The 18,329-nt window shown below is 32.5% G+C and overlaps 2 protein-coding genes and 1 long non-coding RNA gene across 3 annotated transcripts in view; all 3 read left to right on the top strand.

Moving 5' to 3' along the window:
* Positions 1–807: 807 nt before the first annotated feature.
* On the top strand, positions 808–2,358 carry LOC114335429 (uncharacterized). Its single transcript, XM_028285668.2, has one exon. The coding sequence runs from the start codon at positions 955–957 to the stop codon at positions 2,254–2,256; it is 1,302 nt and encodes a 433-aa protein (XP_028141469.1). The 5' UTR covers positions 808–954; the 3' UTR covers positions 2,257–2,358.
* A 9,859-nt stretch (positions 2,359–12,217) lies between these two features.
* The window catches only part of LOC114335441 (calcium-transporting ATPase type 2C member 1), a 127,882-nt gene continuing 121,770 nt past the window's right edge, over positions 12,218–18,329 (top strand). Inside the window, exon 1 of the mRNA XM_050643304.1 lies at positions 12,218–12,451. Coding sequence (XP_050499261.1) covers positions 12,395–12,451 — 57 coding nt within the window. The 5' untranslated portion in view covers positions 12,218–12,394. The remainder of the gene's footprint in view (positions 12,452–18,329) is intronic.
* Positions 12,826–15,111, top strand: LOC126879934 (uncharacterized). Its single transcript, XR_007696340.1, has 2 exons — positions 12,826–13,151; positions 14,148–15,111. It is a non-coding gene; the product is annotated as an uncharacterized LOC126879934 (long non-coding RNA).

The raw sequence follows: 18,329 nt of genomic DNA, 5'->3' as shown, positions 1-18,329 counted from the left end.
ACTTTTGACTTTCGTAATACTAATTTTTAACCCAGTTATTAATATTAAGCCTTGAAAATAGCCATTTTCGCGTTTTTCAAATTTTAAATCGAGTATAACTCAACAACAGTCAATTTTAGAGAAAAATTAAAAGAGACCTTTTTGGCTCATAATCACCCAAAGAATCTAAAAAAAATATTACGAAGTGAAAAAATTGATTTTTTGAATTTGTTTAAAAAAATTGTTTAAACAATTTTCCGATGGCGGCACCTCCCGGCACTCTGTGTATTTGTTATAAGGAACTTTTTTAAGTGAGTGTGCAAAAAAATCGAATAGGAATATGTTACCTAACGGGGGCGACGTTACAGCCTGGACTATTATAGCCAACAACAAGAATTCAAATTCCGGTCTCCAGTTACGTAATGCGATGCGCAAACTCGGACGTATTTGCGCTACGGGAAGATCCTATCTTGTTATTTATAGTATCATATGTTATAAAAGTATTTTAAAAGAAAAGATAGGTGATGAAAATTAAACTCATATATAAAAGAAATGTATTGGTATTGGGCATTTTGAAGTTTGGATATTTTTCTTTGTGGCCCTTTTTTGATTAATTTTCTTTTTAGTACAAGTATTAATATAAAATAGGTAACATTAATCAATAAGAACTCCAGTTGAAAAACTATTGTAAACAAACACACACAACATTATATTTTTATAGGACCTCTATGTCCAGTTGCCAAATTTCAACTACGGGGGGCTATGTCCCAAAAATATTTTAATCATGGCAACGCTGCATATTCTCATTGATTGACAAGACAAGTAAATAAAAAAAATTGTCATAAAAGTTAAATATTTTTGTTTAAATTACAAATTATATATTATAATTAGTTTATAAGATCACTGAGTATTACTGTTTATATAAATTGGACAACAAATGGTTGCTTAAATATACCTGCAGTAATTTCTGTCAATATGAAGTTTACCATAGAAGACAACATAAAGAAGTTTTACCCAACTGTGGAAGAATCTCGTATTAACAACAAACTTAAATGTACAGAGGAGGGATGTAATAGTGTGTTTGTCTCAGAATCAAACCTTAATTTGCATCTGGTAAAGACCCACAACAGAACAAACTTGAAGAGCGATACATGCCAAAAACAGTACTTTTGTCCTGAGCTGGGATGCCCCTATCACACAAAAAAATATTTCAGAAAGTTAAAAATACTTCGAACACATTATACGATGACACACTCACCGGAGCAGTTTGAGTGTTCAACATGTGATAAAGTATTTCCACTTGAAAAAGTACTGTCTCGGCATGTCGAATATTGTGGAGTCAACTTCGTATGCCATCAGTGTTCTGCTCACTATGCAACATATGAAGCTTTACAGACTCACGGTAGAAGAAAGAAACATATTATACCTGAGAAAACCTTCTATAAACTAAATAATAAAGAGTATGAAGTGAAAAGTGATACTGTGGTACAAAGTAGTGCAGTTCCTATTTTGCCTAAAAATGCTGTTGGTTTTATTCTAGTAGTTGATTCAATTACTAAATTTAGTAGGGAAAGCCAAACATATGCTGAAGTACCTAAATTTGAAAGCAAAATGGTGCAAGTATCTTCGCGATTGGAAGGCCAGAATAACCAACAAACGCAAACAGGAACCAAAAACCAATTGTCGACTGTGCAAACTCAGACCATAGGAGGTTACAATCATAGGAAGAGTAGTGCTATTAGTGATAACCCTTCCACACAGAAAACTTCAAATACCCAAACAGATATTGTAGAATCCAAAAATTCGTCTTGCAATACTTCGTATAACAAAGACGAATTTTTAACCAAAAACAGTGTCCATATGAATAGTTCAAGTACCCAAACAGGAGAGTGTCTTTCTTCTTACACAGCTTCTACTCATACTCATGATTCAATTTATACAAATACATCTGACCTGCTTAAAGAAGATATGAACGATAATATTGGTAGCTTTGAATTTGATAATTGTCATATGGAGACCCAAACCGACTTCATATTGGATGATGTAATGTTCAATGGCGATTATATGACTAATATGTATACGCAAACCTGTGACGATATTTTAAATGACCTAGGATTTAGTAATATCCAGACACAGACTGCAATTGATGATATATTGAAATCAGTAGAAAGCCAAACTGTCATGTCAAGAACCACTGCTGGTGAAAGAGATATGACACATATGGAAACTCAGACTGACGTTATTTTTAGAGAAATGTTGGAGGTTATTAACTCATGACTGTAACTTCATTTTTTTTTTCAAGGCATTTACGTTACTACAATAATCCAAATTTTATATGTATCAATAATATAAAATTTCAATAAAAATGATTTAGAAATCGTTTTTTGTTTTATTATATGCGACCATGCAATGATTTAATGATTCACATAATTAACTTTAAAGCAAGAATAAGTTGAATCATTGGAATAGATATACCTATATATGGTGTCCCAAAAGTAGGCCAGTTGAATATCTCTAAAAATATACATAAGATCAAAAAACTGAAAAATATGTTTTCAATATTTTAAAAAACTTTATCAAATCTCACCAAACACGACCCCCCATTCCACACCCTGGAAGTGGGGTGAGGGTTCACTTATTAAATAGTAACCTACATACTTTATTGATACAATGTACTAACCTACATTTTTTTATTACAGATTGAAATTGCTTATGCAAAAATAAGCAACTTTTATTCCAGACATTTTTTTGAATTGTGGATAGATGGCGCTATAAACGGAAAAAACGATTTATCCTGATACCCTATGTATATTATAAAAACGGTCTAATATCTCAAGAAATACACTTCTTAATGAAAAACCAAAAAACATTTCTTTAATATTTTTCAAATCGAATGACACTAAACACAACCCCCACTCAACCTCCTTGAAGTATGGTGGGGATAACTTTAAAATCTTAAATGGGAAGCCCCCTTTTTTTATTGCAGATTTGAATTTCTTATAAAACAGTGAGTATCATTTTTATTTAAGACATTTTTTTAGATTTGTTGATAGATGGCGCTGTTCTGTTCTCGATGTCGATAGATGTTGATTGGTTGGTAATAAATCATATTTTCCGATTATGGCGCCATCTATCAACAATTAAAAAAAATGTCTCGAATAAAAGTAATGGAATCCAAATCTGCAATAAAAATGGGGTTTCCTATTTAAGATTTTAAAGTTACCCCCTACCCACCTCAAGGGGGTGGAGTGGGTTGGCTTGTGTTTGGTATCTATGTAGTTTGTTGCTAATCTTTCAAGATATGTATTAGTGATGTAACGAATATTCGTATTCGCATTCGCGAATATTCGCATGTTTTTGCATATTCGCATTCGCATCCGCATTCGCGAAATTTGTGCGAATGTTTTGCGAATATGAAAACCAGAAAAAAAATAATTTCAAGATAATATTAGGTTAATAAAATCAAAATCTATTCACTTCTCATCTTGTTTTATTAAGAAAAGGTAACTTAACCTCAAACATGCATCTACTCTCAAATGGAAATATGCAGGACACAAAAGCAGACAAAGAGATGGAAGGTGGAATGAAGCGATAACTCACTGGAGACCTTGGGACTACAAAAGAGGAAGGGGCAGACTACAGACGAGATGGTCAAATGACCTAAAAAGATACGCAAGGACCAGATCGACAGGCAACTAGCACTGAACCGAGAAGAGTGGCAAAATAAGGGGGAGGCCTACGTTCAACTTTGGACAAATGAAGGGCAATAGATAGATAGAACTTAACCTTGTATAATCACATTATCAGCCTTCACTTTTTTTTATTATTTGGTATTATGTAATAAAGCTTAAGATTTAGATTGATTTACACTAAATATCAATTAACTTTTCATTATAAATTTAGGAAACATTACAAAAATAGAAAAAAATTTTAAAAAACTGAATATTCGCATTCGCGAATGTCGGTAGTAGATATTCGCATTCGCATTCGTATTCGCGAATGTTCAAAAAATGACATTCGTTACATCACTAATATGTATGTATCAGCGCTGTCAGCGCAAATAAGTTATTAAAAGGATATATTAGTGTTTTTAGTAAATGTATTATTTATGTAGATAAGGACACACCATTAAACTTGATAAAAATAATAAACTTAAAGTTAAAACCCATAACTAAATTAAAATTCATGGTGACGTTTCAATTATTACTTTAATCATCGTCAGAATAATAAGTTTCTTGAGCGGATTCTTTAAACGTCAGCGGATGCTTTAAAATAATTTTAAAGCATCCGCTGACGTTTCAATTATTACTATTTCAATTATTACTATTACTATTTCACTGTTTCAATTATTATCGTCAGAATAATAAGTTTCTTGAGCGGATGCTTTAAAATTATTTTAAAGCATCCGCTCAAGAAACTTATTATTCTGACGATGATTAAAGTAATAATTGAAACGTCACCATGAATTTTAATTTAGTTATGGGTTTTATCTTTAAGTTTATTATTTTTATAAAATGTATTATTTATTAGAATTTTTGTGTCTTTGGATTTGTCTTCCTCGGGAATAAGATATTTTATAATATGTGTTTGCGCCAATATGAATATATATTTCATTTATTTTAATTCGGGAACGTCTTGGCAACACAGTTCTAAGTAAGCATAATCTTCTGTCCTTTATGTTAAATCAGTCAGTCGTTAACATACATACGGTCGGAACGTATAGTACACCTTGACAATTTTAATTTGATTTTGTGTGTGTTTTCCGTGAGACAAATTGACGATACCAGACAACATATTTTCGGTAAGTTCCCTTCTTTTATCCCATCCTTCATTTTCCTTAATGCCACCGAAAATAGTGCTTCAACATTTAACAACACGAAGAAAATCTAAGAAAATCTCGGTAAGTTATTATTATTAAATATTTTCCATTTGGTTTTCCTAAAAGCCAAAACATAATTGGTCAATTTCGAGCTTGGATATTCAGCGTAGGTTTACAGTTTGCTTTGCTTAGTTTTGTATTATTAAATAATAATATTCTTATTTAGAAACAAATTGTTCGGTCAAATTTAATGTCGGCACGTATCGGAAAAAAAACTCTGTGATAACTTTTTGCTGATTTTTGTATTTGTATCGTTTTTGTTTCTCGGAACAACTTGGGCTTCGAGCGTGAAAGAAGTTAGGTTTTTAAATATTTGCGGTGTTGTCAAACGTGAATATTTTTCGACTCAATCGGTTACGGAAAAATTCGGATGTATGAATAAAAATTATTTTGTAAACAAATACTAAATTTGATTCACGGTTCTAAACAAAATAAAGAGTTTGCATAATAACTGCCCGGAAGGCTTGTTTTTTAACAAATCTCTATAATTAATTAATTTTATTCAAAATTTATACTCAGACCTGGTTTGTTATATGCTACAGTTTTCTTAAAGTAGACTTTGTTTTTTTTCTGATTTTGCGGATTGATTTCAGTAACAATGACTACTTACGAAAGGCAATTTAAAATATTAACGGCTAAAAAAGAAACGCTTTATACAATCATTCAGACTTTATATGACTTATCGAAAAACTTAACTACGGATAACACCATTAAAAAATTCACAAACTTGTATCAGTCGATGGATTCGACAAGGACAGAAATTCTCGAAATTTTGGATGAAATCAACGCAGTCGGGTTTGACGTTGATGAAAACTATAAACCAGATTTTCAGGTGATGTCTGTTATTAACGAAATGTGTTGTGAAGCAAGGGCGGCTTATACAAAATTAAAACCAAGCACCAATATTGTAAATCCAACTTTACAGCAAAGTACACAACAACAGTGTAATGTACACAGTCTTTTGCCAAAAATCACTATTCCAGATTTCCACGGGGAAACAAAGGAATGGGAAACTTTTTATTCGATTTACAAACCATTGGTACACGATAATTTCCAGCTGACGGATGCAGATAAGGCTCGGCTTTTGGTTTCACATTTAAAGGGATCGGCCCTTAGTATTTGTGCGGGAATAGCTACTTCTGGGGATAATTATGACACGTTATGGAAAGCACTTTTAGAAAAATATCATAATAAAAGGTTGTTAGCAAACACTTATTTACAACAAATTTTTAATTTTAAATCCTTGCAATCGGAATCTGAAAAAAATCTAAACAGTTTTTTAGAAATCTTTGACGCCTCGGTTAATGCCTTAAAAAAGTTGGATGTCCCGGATTTAACGGATTTTATTTTACTTTATCATGCACTCTCAAAACTGGACAGGGAAACGGTAAAATCTTTTGAAAATCACATGCGCGGAACGGTTATTCCTACTTACACGGATTTAATTAAATTTGTTAAGGATCAAACAAAAATTTTGCATAATAGTGACTCACAAGAGGCTAGCTCCGGTGGCTATCATAAAAATAAAAATTCGAAATCATTTTTTGTAAGCCAGCATGAGAATAAAAACAATAACAGAATGCCTTTTTGTGTTTTATGTAAAAAATCGTCACATTTTTTGGGTAGGTGTGATAAATTTAAGGCTATGAATCCTACACAAAGGTACGATTTGGTAAAAAATAATAATTTATGCTTTCTGTGGTTTTCCCAGTCACATGGTGTAAGACAGTGCTTAAAAAGACCGTGTGCCCAGTGTGCCAAGAATCATCATTTTCTTTTATGCGCAGGAAAACCGGAAATAAGGGGCGCGAAAGAAAATAATCAAAATAATCAACCAAATTCTGGTGTCGGTATTCCAGAAACGGGTTCCAATAACCACAATTCGGGTTCAGTTAATTGTGCGTTTCAAAATTCTAGTTTTTTGAGTAGAAATCAGGAAAAAACGGTTCTATTAGCAACGGTAACGGTATGTGTGTTAAATAGTCCTTTACAAAATGCAACGGCGCGGTTTATTTTGGACAACGGTAGTCAGTGTAATCTTTTGACCACGGAATGTTGTAAAAAACTAGGTCTTAGATATACAAAAATTAATTCTTCGGTACAAGGTTTGGGACAAAACTCTCAGTCGGTAAGGGGAGTAACGGACATTATTATCGCTTCGCGTTTTGATCAGACTAAAAAATACGATGTTCAAGCTTTAGTTATTGATCATATTACAGATAAATTGCCAAAAACGAAATTAAATTTGCAAACTTTATCGGAATTTAAAAATTTACAATTAGCGGACGATAAGTTTTTTGAACCTAAATCAATCGATGGCATAATCGGTGCGCAGTTTTTTCCTATTCTTTTCGGCGGTAATCGGATTTTGAGTTCTTCAGGTTTAGGGGCGGCTTTAGAAACAACGTTCGGGTATGTTATTATGGGTCAGGTGGATACGGAATATTCCACTCCCATAAATTTGCTCACTTTAAGGGAAGAAACATCGATTGAACAAATTTTGACAAAATTTTGGGAATTAGAGCAGGTTCCAAAACGGGAAATTCCGGATTTAGACGCTATAGAATGTGAAAATATTTATAAAACCACGGTTTCCAGGGATATATCGGGCCGGTTTACTGTTGCATTACCTTTTAAAAGTTCACCAAAAAATTTGGGAAATTCAAGGGTTTCGGCGGAAAATCGGTTAAAAACCTTGGAAAAACGGTTAACAAAATCGGACAGCTTGCGTGCGGATTACAATAAAATTATGCAGGATTTTTTGGATCAAGGATACTTAAAATTATTGGAAAAAGAAGATTGTGACTTATCCTATTATATTAGTCATCACCCTGTAATAAAATTAGAGAGTTTAAGTACACCTATACGTATCGTATTGGATGCATCTTGCCCTTCAGACAGTGATGTCTCCTTGAATGATTTATTGCATAGCGGGCCTAAACTGCAGGCGGACATATGCACTTTATTAATAAATTTTCGGCTTTTTCCAGTAGCATTGAGTTCGGATTTAAAAAAGATGTTTTTACAAATAAAATTAGTACAAGATCACTGGCGGTTTCAAAGAATATTATGGAGATTTGATCCAAACGAGGAAATAAAAACGTATGAATTTACGGTGGTTGCGTTCGGTTTAAGGTCGTCACCTTTTTTAGCGCTACGGACGGTTCAGCAATTGATAAATGAAGATGGCAAAGATTATCCTTTAGCTAAAAAATATATTTCTTCGGGGCTATATATGGATGATTTTTTAACGAGTGTTCCGGACGAAATTGAAGCTAAAGAATTATATAATCAATCGGTAAATCTCTTCAAATGTGGTTGTTTTGACTTAGTTAAATGGTCGACTAATTTGGACAATTTGTTATCAGAGATTCCGCTGGAAAAACGTTTACAAAATTCGGTTACATTTAAATCGGAGACTAAAGTTTTAGGGATGCAATGGGATCCGCAGAGGGATGTTTTGAACTATAGGTTAACCACCCCCGATAAAAATTGTACAAAACGTAAGATTTTATCTCTTACTGCAAAATGTTATGATCCTATTGGTCTGATTGCTCCATTTATTTTGCATTTAAAGTTAATGATCAGGGAGTTATGGCAACTAAAATTGGGTTGGGATGACTCACCCCCGGATACGATTAAAAAATCATGGGAAAAGGTATGCAATGAATGGCAAGATTTTTCAAAATTTGAGGTCCCTAGACATGTAGGAGCCATGAGGGATGTTCCGATTATGATTTTGGGGTTTGCGGATGCAAGTCGAGACGGTTACGGTGGGGTAGTTTATTTGAGGGTTGTAAATTCTAGCGGTGAAGTGAGTGTGAGACTGGTTGCTGCAAAATCGAGATGTGCACCTTTAAAAAAGACCATGACCATTCCGAAGCTAGAATTATGCGCGGCTTTGTTGTTATCATCTTTGCTGAAATTAATATTTGAAAATTATAGCAAACTTACTCATATTTCACAACTAGTTGCGTATTCTGATTCGACCACGGTGGTGAGTTGGTTAACTTCGGCAAATACCAAAGATATTTTTGTAGCTAATCGAGTGCAGAAAATTAAAGAAAACCTTCCTAATATTTCATGGCAACATATTGAAGGTAAAAATAATCCCGCGGACTGCTTGTCAAGAGGGTTGACACCCTCACAATTAATAAATCATGAACTTTGGTTACAAGGTCCTAGTTGGATAAAATTACGGGAATCGGACTGGCCTTCTTCAATATTAGAATCGGATATTTCGGAGGTTAAGGTTTTGGTTATTGAGGAGGAGAAGCAGGGTGAAAAAATTCATCCCTTACTTGAATTGGTTGAACGTCATTCTAGCTGGCATAAAATTTTACGGATTACGGTTCGGGTTTTAATGTTGTTAAAATTAATTCCTGTGCAAAAATTAATTACGGCTACTGCGCTAAGAACAGCAGAATGTTATTTAATTCAGTTAATTCAGTTAAAACATTTTGAAACTGAAATAAAAATGATAAAGGAAAACAAACAATGTAAAACACAGCTTAAGAAATTACGGCCATTTTTACAAGACGGTTTACTTATGGTGGGGGGACGACTTAATAATTCATCCCTTAGTTTTTCGGGAAAACATCCACTAATTTTACCGGGAAAAGAAACGTTAGTTGAACGGATTGTTGATTTTTATCATATAATTTATATGCATACGGGGGCATATTTGCTTGAAGCTTTATTGCGTCAAAAGTATTGGATTCTTGGGGCAAGAAATCTTATAAGAAATCGGGTTTTTAAATGCAATCGTTGTTTTAGAAATAAACCGAAAATTTTGACACCGCTCATGGCAGATTTACCGGTATCGAGGGTTACTGCTACTAAACCCTTTTTACACGTAGGGGTTGACTATTTTGGGCCAATAAATATTACATTAGGTAAAAAACGTAATGCGGCGGTTCATAAATCGTATTGTTTATTAGCGGTTTGTTTAAGCACAAAAGCGGTTCATTTAGAATTGGTGAGTTCTTTAAGCACACCACATTTTATGCAAGCATTTAAAAGACTTTTAGCAAGAAGGGGCCCATGCAAGGTTTTGTATTCTGATCAGGGATCATCTTTTGTTTGTGCGAAAACGGTTTTAAGTGAAATTAATCGGTTTGCTAGTTCGGAAGAATATCAAAATGCACTGTTATGTGAATTAAATTTGAACGGTGTGGAATGGAAATTTATAAGTCCACAAAGTCCGAGTCACGGGGGTCTTTGGGAAAGTAATGTAAAGAGCGCTAAGTCGCATCTCTATAAGGTCATAGGGGATCAGTTGTTAACATATGAAGAGTTAAATACTCTATTAATTCAAATAGAGGCAATCTTAAATTCGAGACCTCTTTGTCGTCGACCAACTGATTCATCTCAAATATCGGTATTAACTCCATCACATTTTTTAAATTTAACACCGTTAGGAAGTTTGCCGGCCGACGATTTAACAGATTTAAATATAAACCGGTTAGATAGGTTCCAGTTAATCGATCGAATGGTGCAAGATTTCTGGAAAAGGTGGCGTTTGGAATATTTGACTACCTTACAAACTAGAGAAAAATGGAATATAGATTTGCCTAATGTTAAAATCGGAACGGTTATTATTTTAAAGGTAGACAATGTACCTACACTTTGTTGGCCGTTGGCCATTGTTACTGAGGTTCATCCGGGTAAAGACGGAGTTGTTAGAAATGTTACTGTAAAAACTTCGAAAGGGACATTTACACGACCAGTTTTAAAGTTATGCCCTCTTCCGAATCAATAAATTTACAGTAATATCTTTTGTATATAGTTATAGGTATTTTTCATTAGAATTTATTTATTTTTTTTTTCGATTATTTTTTTTGAGTTACGGTAATTAACTCTGAAAATTTTGGTATATTAATTTATGCCTGGTCCTTTGAGTATTTATTTGGAACTAGTTTTTTTTTATTGTGTTTTCGGCACAAATTGCATACAGATTTGGCTGAAAAATGGGTTTTTCAGGGCGGGGGCTATGTTTGCGCCAATATGAATATATATTTCATTTATTTTAATTCGGGAACGTCTTGGCAACACAGTTCTAAGTAAGCATAATCTTCTGTCCTTTATGTTAAATCAGTCAGTCGTTAACATACATACGGTCGGAACGTATAGTACACCTTGACAATTTTAATTTGATTTTGTGTGTGTTTTCCGTGAGACAAATTGACGATACCAGACAACATATTTTCGGTAAGTTCCCTTCTTTTATCCCATCCTTCATTTTCCTTAATGCCACCGAAAATAGTGCTTCAACATTTAACAACACGAAGAAAATCTAAGAAAATCTCGGTAAGTTATTATTATTAAATATTTTCCATTTGGTTTTCCTAAAAGCCAAAACAATATGTAATAGTAAGTATATTTAAAGTATTTTTGTATACTTCACTTGGTCTATTAAATTTGTCAGTATGTATGAGAAACCTTGTAAGTTGTCAAAAAGGGAATATAGCTCAGTGGTAAAGCGTGTGACCGGAGATCGAGAGGTGCCGGGTTCAAATCCCGGACAATTCATATTCTTTTTTTTTTAATTTTTGGTATCGTTTTAATAAAAAAATTTTAAAAGTGGTAGGTAAGAAAAGTTAGTTTAATATTTAAATAAAATACAAATAACCTATTAAGTATATTTATTTCTTTGAAATTATATAATAGAAGTATAACTTCTTACTTGTGTATAAAGTACACACATTCATTTTTTGATATGAGGTTCATTTCGCGAAATATTCGACCATCCCTCTATTTTTGAGGCACCCTGTATACCTATCTTACATTGAAAATATCTATATACCCCATTCCACGAATATACGATCCTCTTGGATTATCGCGACAACGAATATTTTACTGTGCAAAATATGAAGAACGAAAATAAATTACAAATTATATTGTTGTTTATTGAAGTCAATATTCATTATTAGAGGAAAATACTTTCCAATATACTTTATTAGAACACCATATTAAAAATGTCGGTAGCATATCCAAAAAATTTATTTTGCTGGAGCTGTAGCCGTTTCTAAGAACCAATTATTATATAACGCTTGACTGGTAGGTATATCTACAATGACAATTTATCTCTCTAACAACAATATTATTACAGCGATATTGAATAAGGCTTTATCATAATTAAAAAATCACTTAAATCGGACAACAGGTTAAGGAAATTGGAAACATCAAAAATGACCCATTTTTAATGGTGCGTTAATTTCTTCGAGAAGTGTATATTTTTCATAAAAATGAACCTTGAAAATGTATGAAAATTAAAACAGTTGCTACACTTATTAAAATATTATCACAATATAATTATGACGTTTGAGTTGTTATCACAATTTTCATTAGTGCGTCTAGGTTGGAAATTTGATATAATAAATAATAACAGTAGGTAAATACTTTAATATCACCTTTTGTATTCAATTTTTCAATAAAATATTATTTGCTATCGTTTCGACAACTTTGAAAATGGACCAAACTTGCATTCCTATAAAAATTATAAGCAATTATAAGTAATTAAAATACAGTGAAGTGATGTATGTCAACCACCGGTACTACAAATTTAAACAAAGGGCCTACTGGAGACTGTTGGTAAGTTTTTAATTTTTTGTTTTGTATTTTCACTTAACAGAGAGAAAGATGTAAAGTATAGGGTGGTATAGGTACCTAAGTTATGTGAATAATGCTAAACCGAGTTTGTGTGTGTTTTCTTTTATCATTATTGTTGTTTGGTGACTTTCCGGTTAGTCTAGACCGAGCTGAACTTTGTGCCAAAACCATTTTGGTGCCTCTAAACGAGGACTAGTTTTACTGCAATTTGTGACTACAACGCAGCAGTACCTACCTGGCAATATTGCCATACAACTACCTGGCAATATATTGCCAAACAATAACGGCCAGACTCTATAAAGTCAGGTGCAAAATCGGAATCGTAATATACCTACAGTTTTTGTGATTAACGATTGTACATTGGCGGCTTAAGCTATGGCTTAGTTGAACCGGGTTCAATTTTGAGCGTCGGTTTAACTTCATTCGGGTTGTTCAATGCCGAGTTCAGTTAAGCCGAGGTTCATACAAATTTTGGTAAGGTTGGCAACGTAAGGCATGCGTATTCAAAGCAATTCCCGTCAATTCTCGACATAAATTTTCCCGCCATTTATGTATTATTATTTGGTTTTTGTCAATATAATTCTTTTATTACTGTTATTAGTTTAATCGGTATTTTCTATCGTTTAGTTTATCAGTTTAATCAATTTCCTACGTTAAATTTGTGAACAGACCATTTGAATAGGTATTATAAGTATTAGGATATTGCAATGTGTTTATTTTCTTTTTGTAAAAAACTGTTTTTATATAAGTGTTTTTTTCTACACTGGACGCAAAAAAGCCTTCCAATTTCACTTCTCAAAAAGAAATATTGGTATCTTTGGCCAAATAATAAAGCAGAATTGTACAAAATAGAATGAAACAAATAACCCCCAAAATTTTAAAGAAGTTTATCAAAGCCATTGATTGTAGCAGATAGTAAGAAATTTTTATAAATATCTAATAGTTGTTGTATGTATTAGTTTAAATTTCTAAATTAACAAAGTATTCATGCATAAGATTTTCAACCTCCTCCTACGTTTGACAAATTGTACTTCTCATGATTCTCTAGACTATAGACAGTTAGATTTACTACATTTTTGGCTAATGTTATTGCTACTTCTTCTTCTTTATGTAGTATAAGCAAAGGGTTATTAAAAAGCATTGCAATATTGTGTATCATTGATGTTCCAATTACAATTGAATGGGCCTTCCGAATAAAAGTGCCATGTGATTCGTTTTTAAGAAATCGAACAAAAACTGTTAAAATTATAATAATGGTAAATTTATACATTTTAAGGATTAGTAATTAATTACTTCAGCTTAGTACCATCTGTTTAATTTCAGTACTTAAATTACATCTCAACTGAACTAACTTTTCTTCGTCATTGATATTTTATGGACTTTACAGTCTTTAAATGTACCTATATTCTTCTTAATATATTCGTCATGCTTTGACTGGCTGATTGACATATAGTCCATGCCATTAAAAAAGGATTAGTAATACAGTACAGTTATTTACAAACTGTATTAATAACTAACCTTTAAATGTGTAAATTTACCAATATTCCAATTTTAACAGTTTTTGTTCGATTTCTTAAAAACGAATCACATGGCACTTAACAATTGTTATTCGGTAGACCCATTCAACTGTGTCTATGCATTCTGCATTCTCATTGTGCCTCATTAAATAAAATTTCAGCTTGTGATGAAGGATTGCGTAAGGGTGTTATCAGGTTTTCTTGACTCCGTAACCACTATCACCAAAGAAGATACTAATTCAATCTTCACATTCTCTTCTCATAAATATTTAACTGTTTACAGCTATGATTTCAAATTCACTCAAAAATGTTAATATTTGCCTTATTCTAGGGAAGTAGGTAGGTAATTTAAATAATTTTAGAAGGTAAATTAGTTTGTAATTATTATTAAATAAAGTGATAATATGTACCTACATAAGCATGGTACAAATATAATTAATTTAAGATTTATTAATAAATTATGTACATCTAATTTAATAAATTAACAAAATCGTTTTCTACATTTGCTTCAAAATCATTCACAAGTTGCAAAAAGGAGCCTGTTGCTTAAAACCAGTGATATGGGCCCACTTCACTGCACAAAACCTTAATTTAAGGCAATAAAAACCATGTTCTTAGAAGATACAGCTTGGTTCTTGAAATGTCAATAACAAATTTGCCACTTGTTTTCGTTCTCGTTCTTACCTATCTGTTCGATTTTTTATTCTATGAGCAATATTAGTTTCATACAAATAGTGAACAGTGAACAGATATCCAAAATCTTTGCAACAATGCATTATCCTTCCATTTTCAAAATGATTTTCTCTAGACCTACACTGTTTCTGTGTTCTCCTTCCTTCTAGAATATTTACCATTTCCAGAAAATCTTCATTATTAGTTAAATTTTCAATGAGGTTCATTTTTAAGGTGTAAATATTATGATTTCCGTTGACAATGACAAAAATGTGAGGTTAAAAATGCTTGAACCAGCGTTAAACCGCCGAACATCGACCGCTCAGCTGAACCCGGGCTTAAACCGAGCTCAAGCTTAAACTTTGTATGTACAACGCACTTCTTGCCCTGAACTCGGTAATGGCGCTGAGCCGGAGTTGAACCTCGATTGTACAACCGGGCCTAAGTGTCTTATATACGTGCTGCGGCCGATATATTGTGGTGGTATTTACATTGTTGTTGTTTAATATATATAGCTGTGTAACAGCGTAGCAAGGGGCTGCGTGCTAGACATGACATGGCTAACTTCAAGCCAGTCAACATGGTTGTCACTTGTATGATTTATTGTAGATAAGGGCCCTGGGGCCTGATTCTAATTCATTTCGACAGTCGCAATTTTATTTCGACACCGCCATGACAGCCGGAGAGTATAGCGATTCTTGGGGATATTAACCTTATCATGTTGAGACTGCTCAGAATTTGGGTTGGCGCTTCGGTTTCTTGGATTTTGTTGATAGTCTGGGAAAATTATCGAAAAAATACCATTTTTGGGAAAAATTATTTACCAGCTATTTTATTGCTAAAATCGAATCTTAAGATTGCATATATTAGTAATATGGGGTATGACAAGTCCGCAGAAAGTGTGTTATTTTATTTATAAACAAATTAGCACTCCTAAATCTTCTTTTTTTTTCAATTAGTGGTCTGTAACTCCTATAATTTTTCCTTTGAGCCAAAAACACTCAAATAAAAATTCACCGTAATTTAGTTCTGCACAAAGTTATTTTTTTTCCGATTTCCTTCAACAAAAATTTTACTCAGAAAATCCGAGTTTTCCCAAAAAATCTGCCATTTTCAATTAAAATTTTAGGGAAGTACCTAATTATTTATCAATAATTAAATAATTGAAGACATGAAAGATTTATTATAGTAGATTATACAGAGGGGCTAAATTATGGAATAAATTCATTTCTTTAAAACGGACGATTTTGGAGCAAAATCCCCAAAGAGGTCGATTTTTATTTTTAAATTACAATTTTTTGGCATATATTTCATACTAGTGACGTCATCCATCTGAGCGTGATGACGTAATCGATAATTTTGTTAATGGGAATAGGGGTCGTGTGGTAGGTCATTTGAAAGGGCGTTTAATTCTCTATTCAGTAATATAAACATTAATATCATTAGGTATTTATACAGGGTTGCCAAAAAAAATTTTGAATTAAATTAATTGGCGCAACAAGAAGAATGTATGTAATTTATTTAACTCAAAATACATTGTACTGCTGTCAGAAAATAGAAAAAAAGGTTTATTTCACAAATAAACATTTCTTTTCGCTTAAATTAAATCACAAACAGCCTCCCTCCTACCTATTGGCAGTTTGAACTTTTAATTTAAGCTAAAAGCAATGTTTATTTGCAAAATAAACATTTTTTTCTATTTTCTGACAGCAATAGAATGTATTTTGAGTTAAATAAATTACATGCATTCTTCTTCTTGCGTCAATTAATTTAATTCAAATTTTTTTTTGGCCTCCCTGTATAAATAATGATATTAATGTTTATAATACTGAATAGAGCATTGAACGCCTTTGTAAATGAGCTACAACACGAACCCATATTCCTATTTAAAAAAATAATTACGTCATCACGCTCGGATGGATGACGTCACTAGTTTGAAATATATGCCAAGAAATTTAATTTAAAAATAAAAATCGACCTGTTTCGGGATTTTTCTCTAAAATCGTCCATTTTAGAGAAAATGAATTTATTCCATAATTTAGCCCCTCTCTGTATATCAGGAGACCGGCGACAATCTAACCAATAGTTTAGCAATAATTAAAATGTTAATTAAAAAATTTCGGTCGAAATCATAACCAGAAAGATTATGATACACCAGAATAACTATGATTTTCATATAAAAAAGCACTATACCTATTCAACGTACCTTACAGGATTGAAATTGGACCATTTGAGCGGTCTCAGGAGTGTTATAAAGAAACAATTTTTTGGCTTATAAACAAATAGAACCCCTCAGAAAATATTAGATTAAATTAAATCGACCTGTTTCGGGATTTTTCTCTAAAATCGTCCATTTTAGAGAAAATGAATTTATTCCATAATTTAGCCCCTCTCTGTATATCAGGAGACCGGCGACAATCTAACCAATAGTTCAGCAATAATTAAAATGTTAATTAAAAAATTTCGGTCGAAATAATAACCAGAAAGATTATGATACACCAGAATAACTATGATTTTCATATAAAAAAGCACTATACCTATTCAACGTACCTTACAGGATTGAAATTGGACCATTTGAGCGGTCTCAGGAATGTTATAAAGAAACAATTTTTTGGCTTATAAACAAATAGAACCCCTCAGAAAATATTAGATTAAATTAAATTAAGTTAACGCTGTTGAAAAGAGCACGGCTTCTGTGTCCTTTTCGAAGAAAATCAAATTGAATTGCGAGGAGTGATTCCAGGTATAACCGGTCAAATTTGACCGGCATTTGCGACAGAGTTATAAACAACAGGATTTTAATCTTTGAACCATTAGATACCTTTTAATTCCGGTCCTCCTCTTTGTACATACAAATTTTCATATCTTCAAGACACTTATAACAAAAAAGATTTATGTCACTGTCACCAAATAATTTAATTATTGATAAATAATTACTTCTCTCAAATTTTAGTTGAAAATTAAAGATTTTGTTTGGAAAACCCGAATTTTCCGAGGAAAATTTCCGTCGAAGGAAATTGGAATAAATTATCAATGTGCAGAATTACTGTCAATTTTTATGTGAGTGTTTTGGTTTAAAGTTAAAATTTTCGGAGTTATAGAGCAATAATAAAAAAAGATTTCGGAGCGCGCTAATTTGTTTATAAACAAAATAGCACACTTTCTGTGGACTTTGCACAGCTATATTACTAATATAGGAAATCTTAAGATTTGATTTCAGCATATCCAGCAATAAAATAGCTGGTAATTAATTTTTCTTGTTTTTTACTAATTTTCCCAGATTATTACCTTACATCTTTCATTGAGTTGATGATTCATGTTGTGGACATTCTCAATTATTATATTTCTAATTTAATACTATTCTATCTAATTCCTCAAAACAAGCAAATTTCAATTAAACCCAGCTATATTATAATACCTTTTGCTTTAGTTTTCCTTGCAAGAAATAAACAAAACACATCTAAACTAAACCTAACCTCGCTTTTGGCCATTCATTCATCTCCGTGTCAAATAATTTCGACAGTCGAAATTATAATATCAACACCCTTTTTAAAGTCGCTATTAATTTCGATAGTCGCTATTTCATGACGTCACTTCGTTAGTTCAACTAAAATCCACAAGGCTCGCACAATCGCATTTCAACCGTCGCCATATTGAAAGCGACTTGTTTA

Source organism: Diabrotica virgifera, chromosome 2 (assembly GCF_917563875.1).
Source record: "Diabrotica virgifera virgifera chromosome 2, PGI_DIABVI_V3a".
Classification (NCBI taxonomy): Eukaryota; Metazoa; Arthropoda; class Insecta; order Coleoptera; family Chrysomelidae; genus Diabrotica; species Diabrotica virgifera.
The sequence above is the reverse complement of the archived record's forward strand: the minus strand, read 5'-3'. Positions and strand labels throughout refer to the sequence as shown.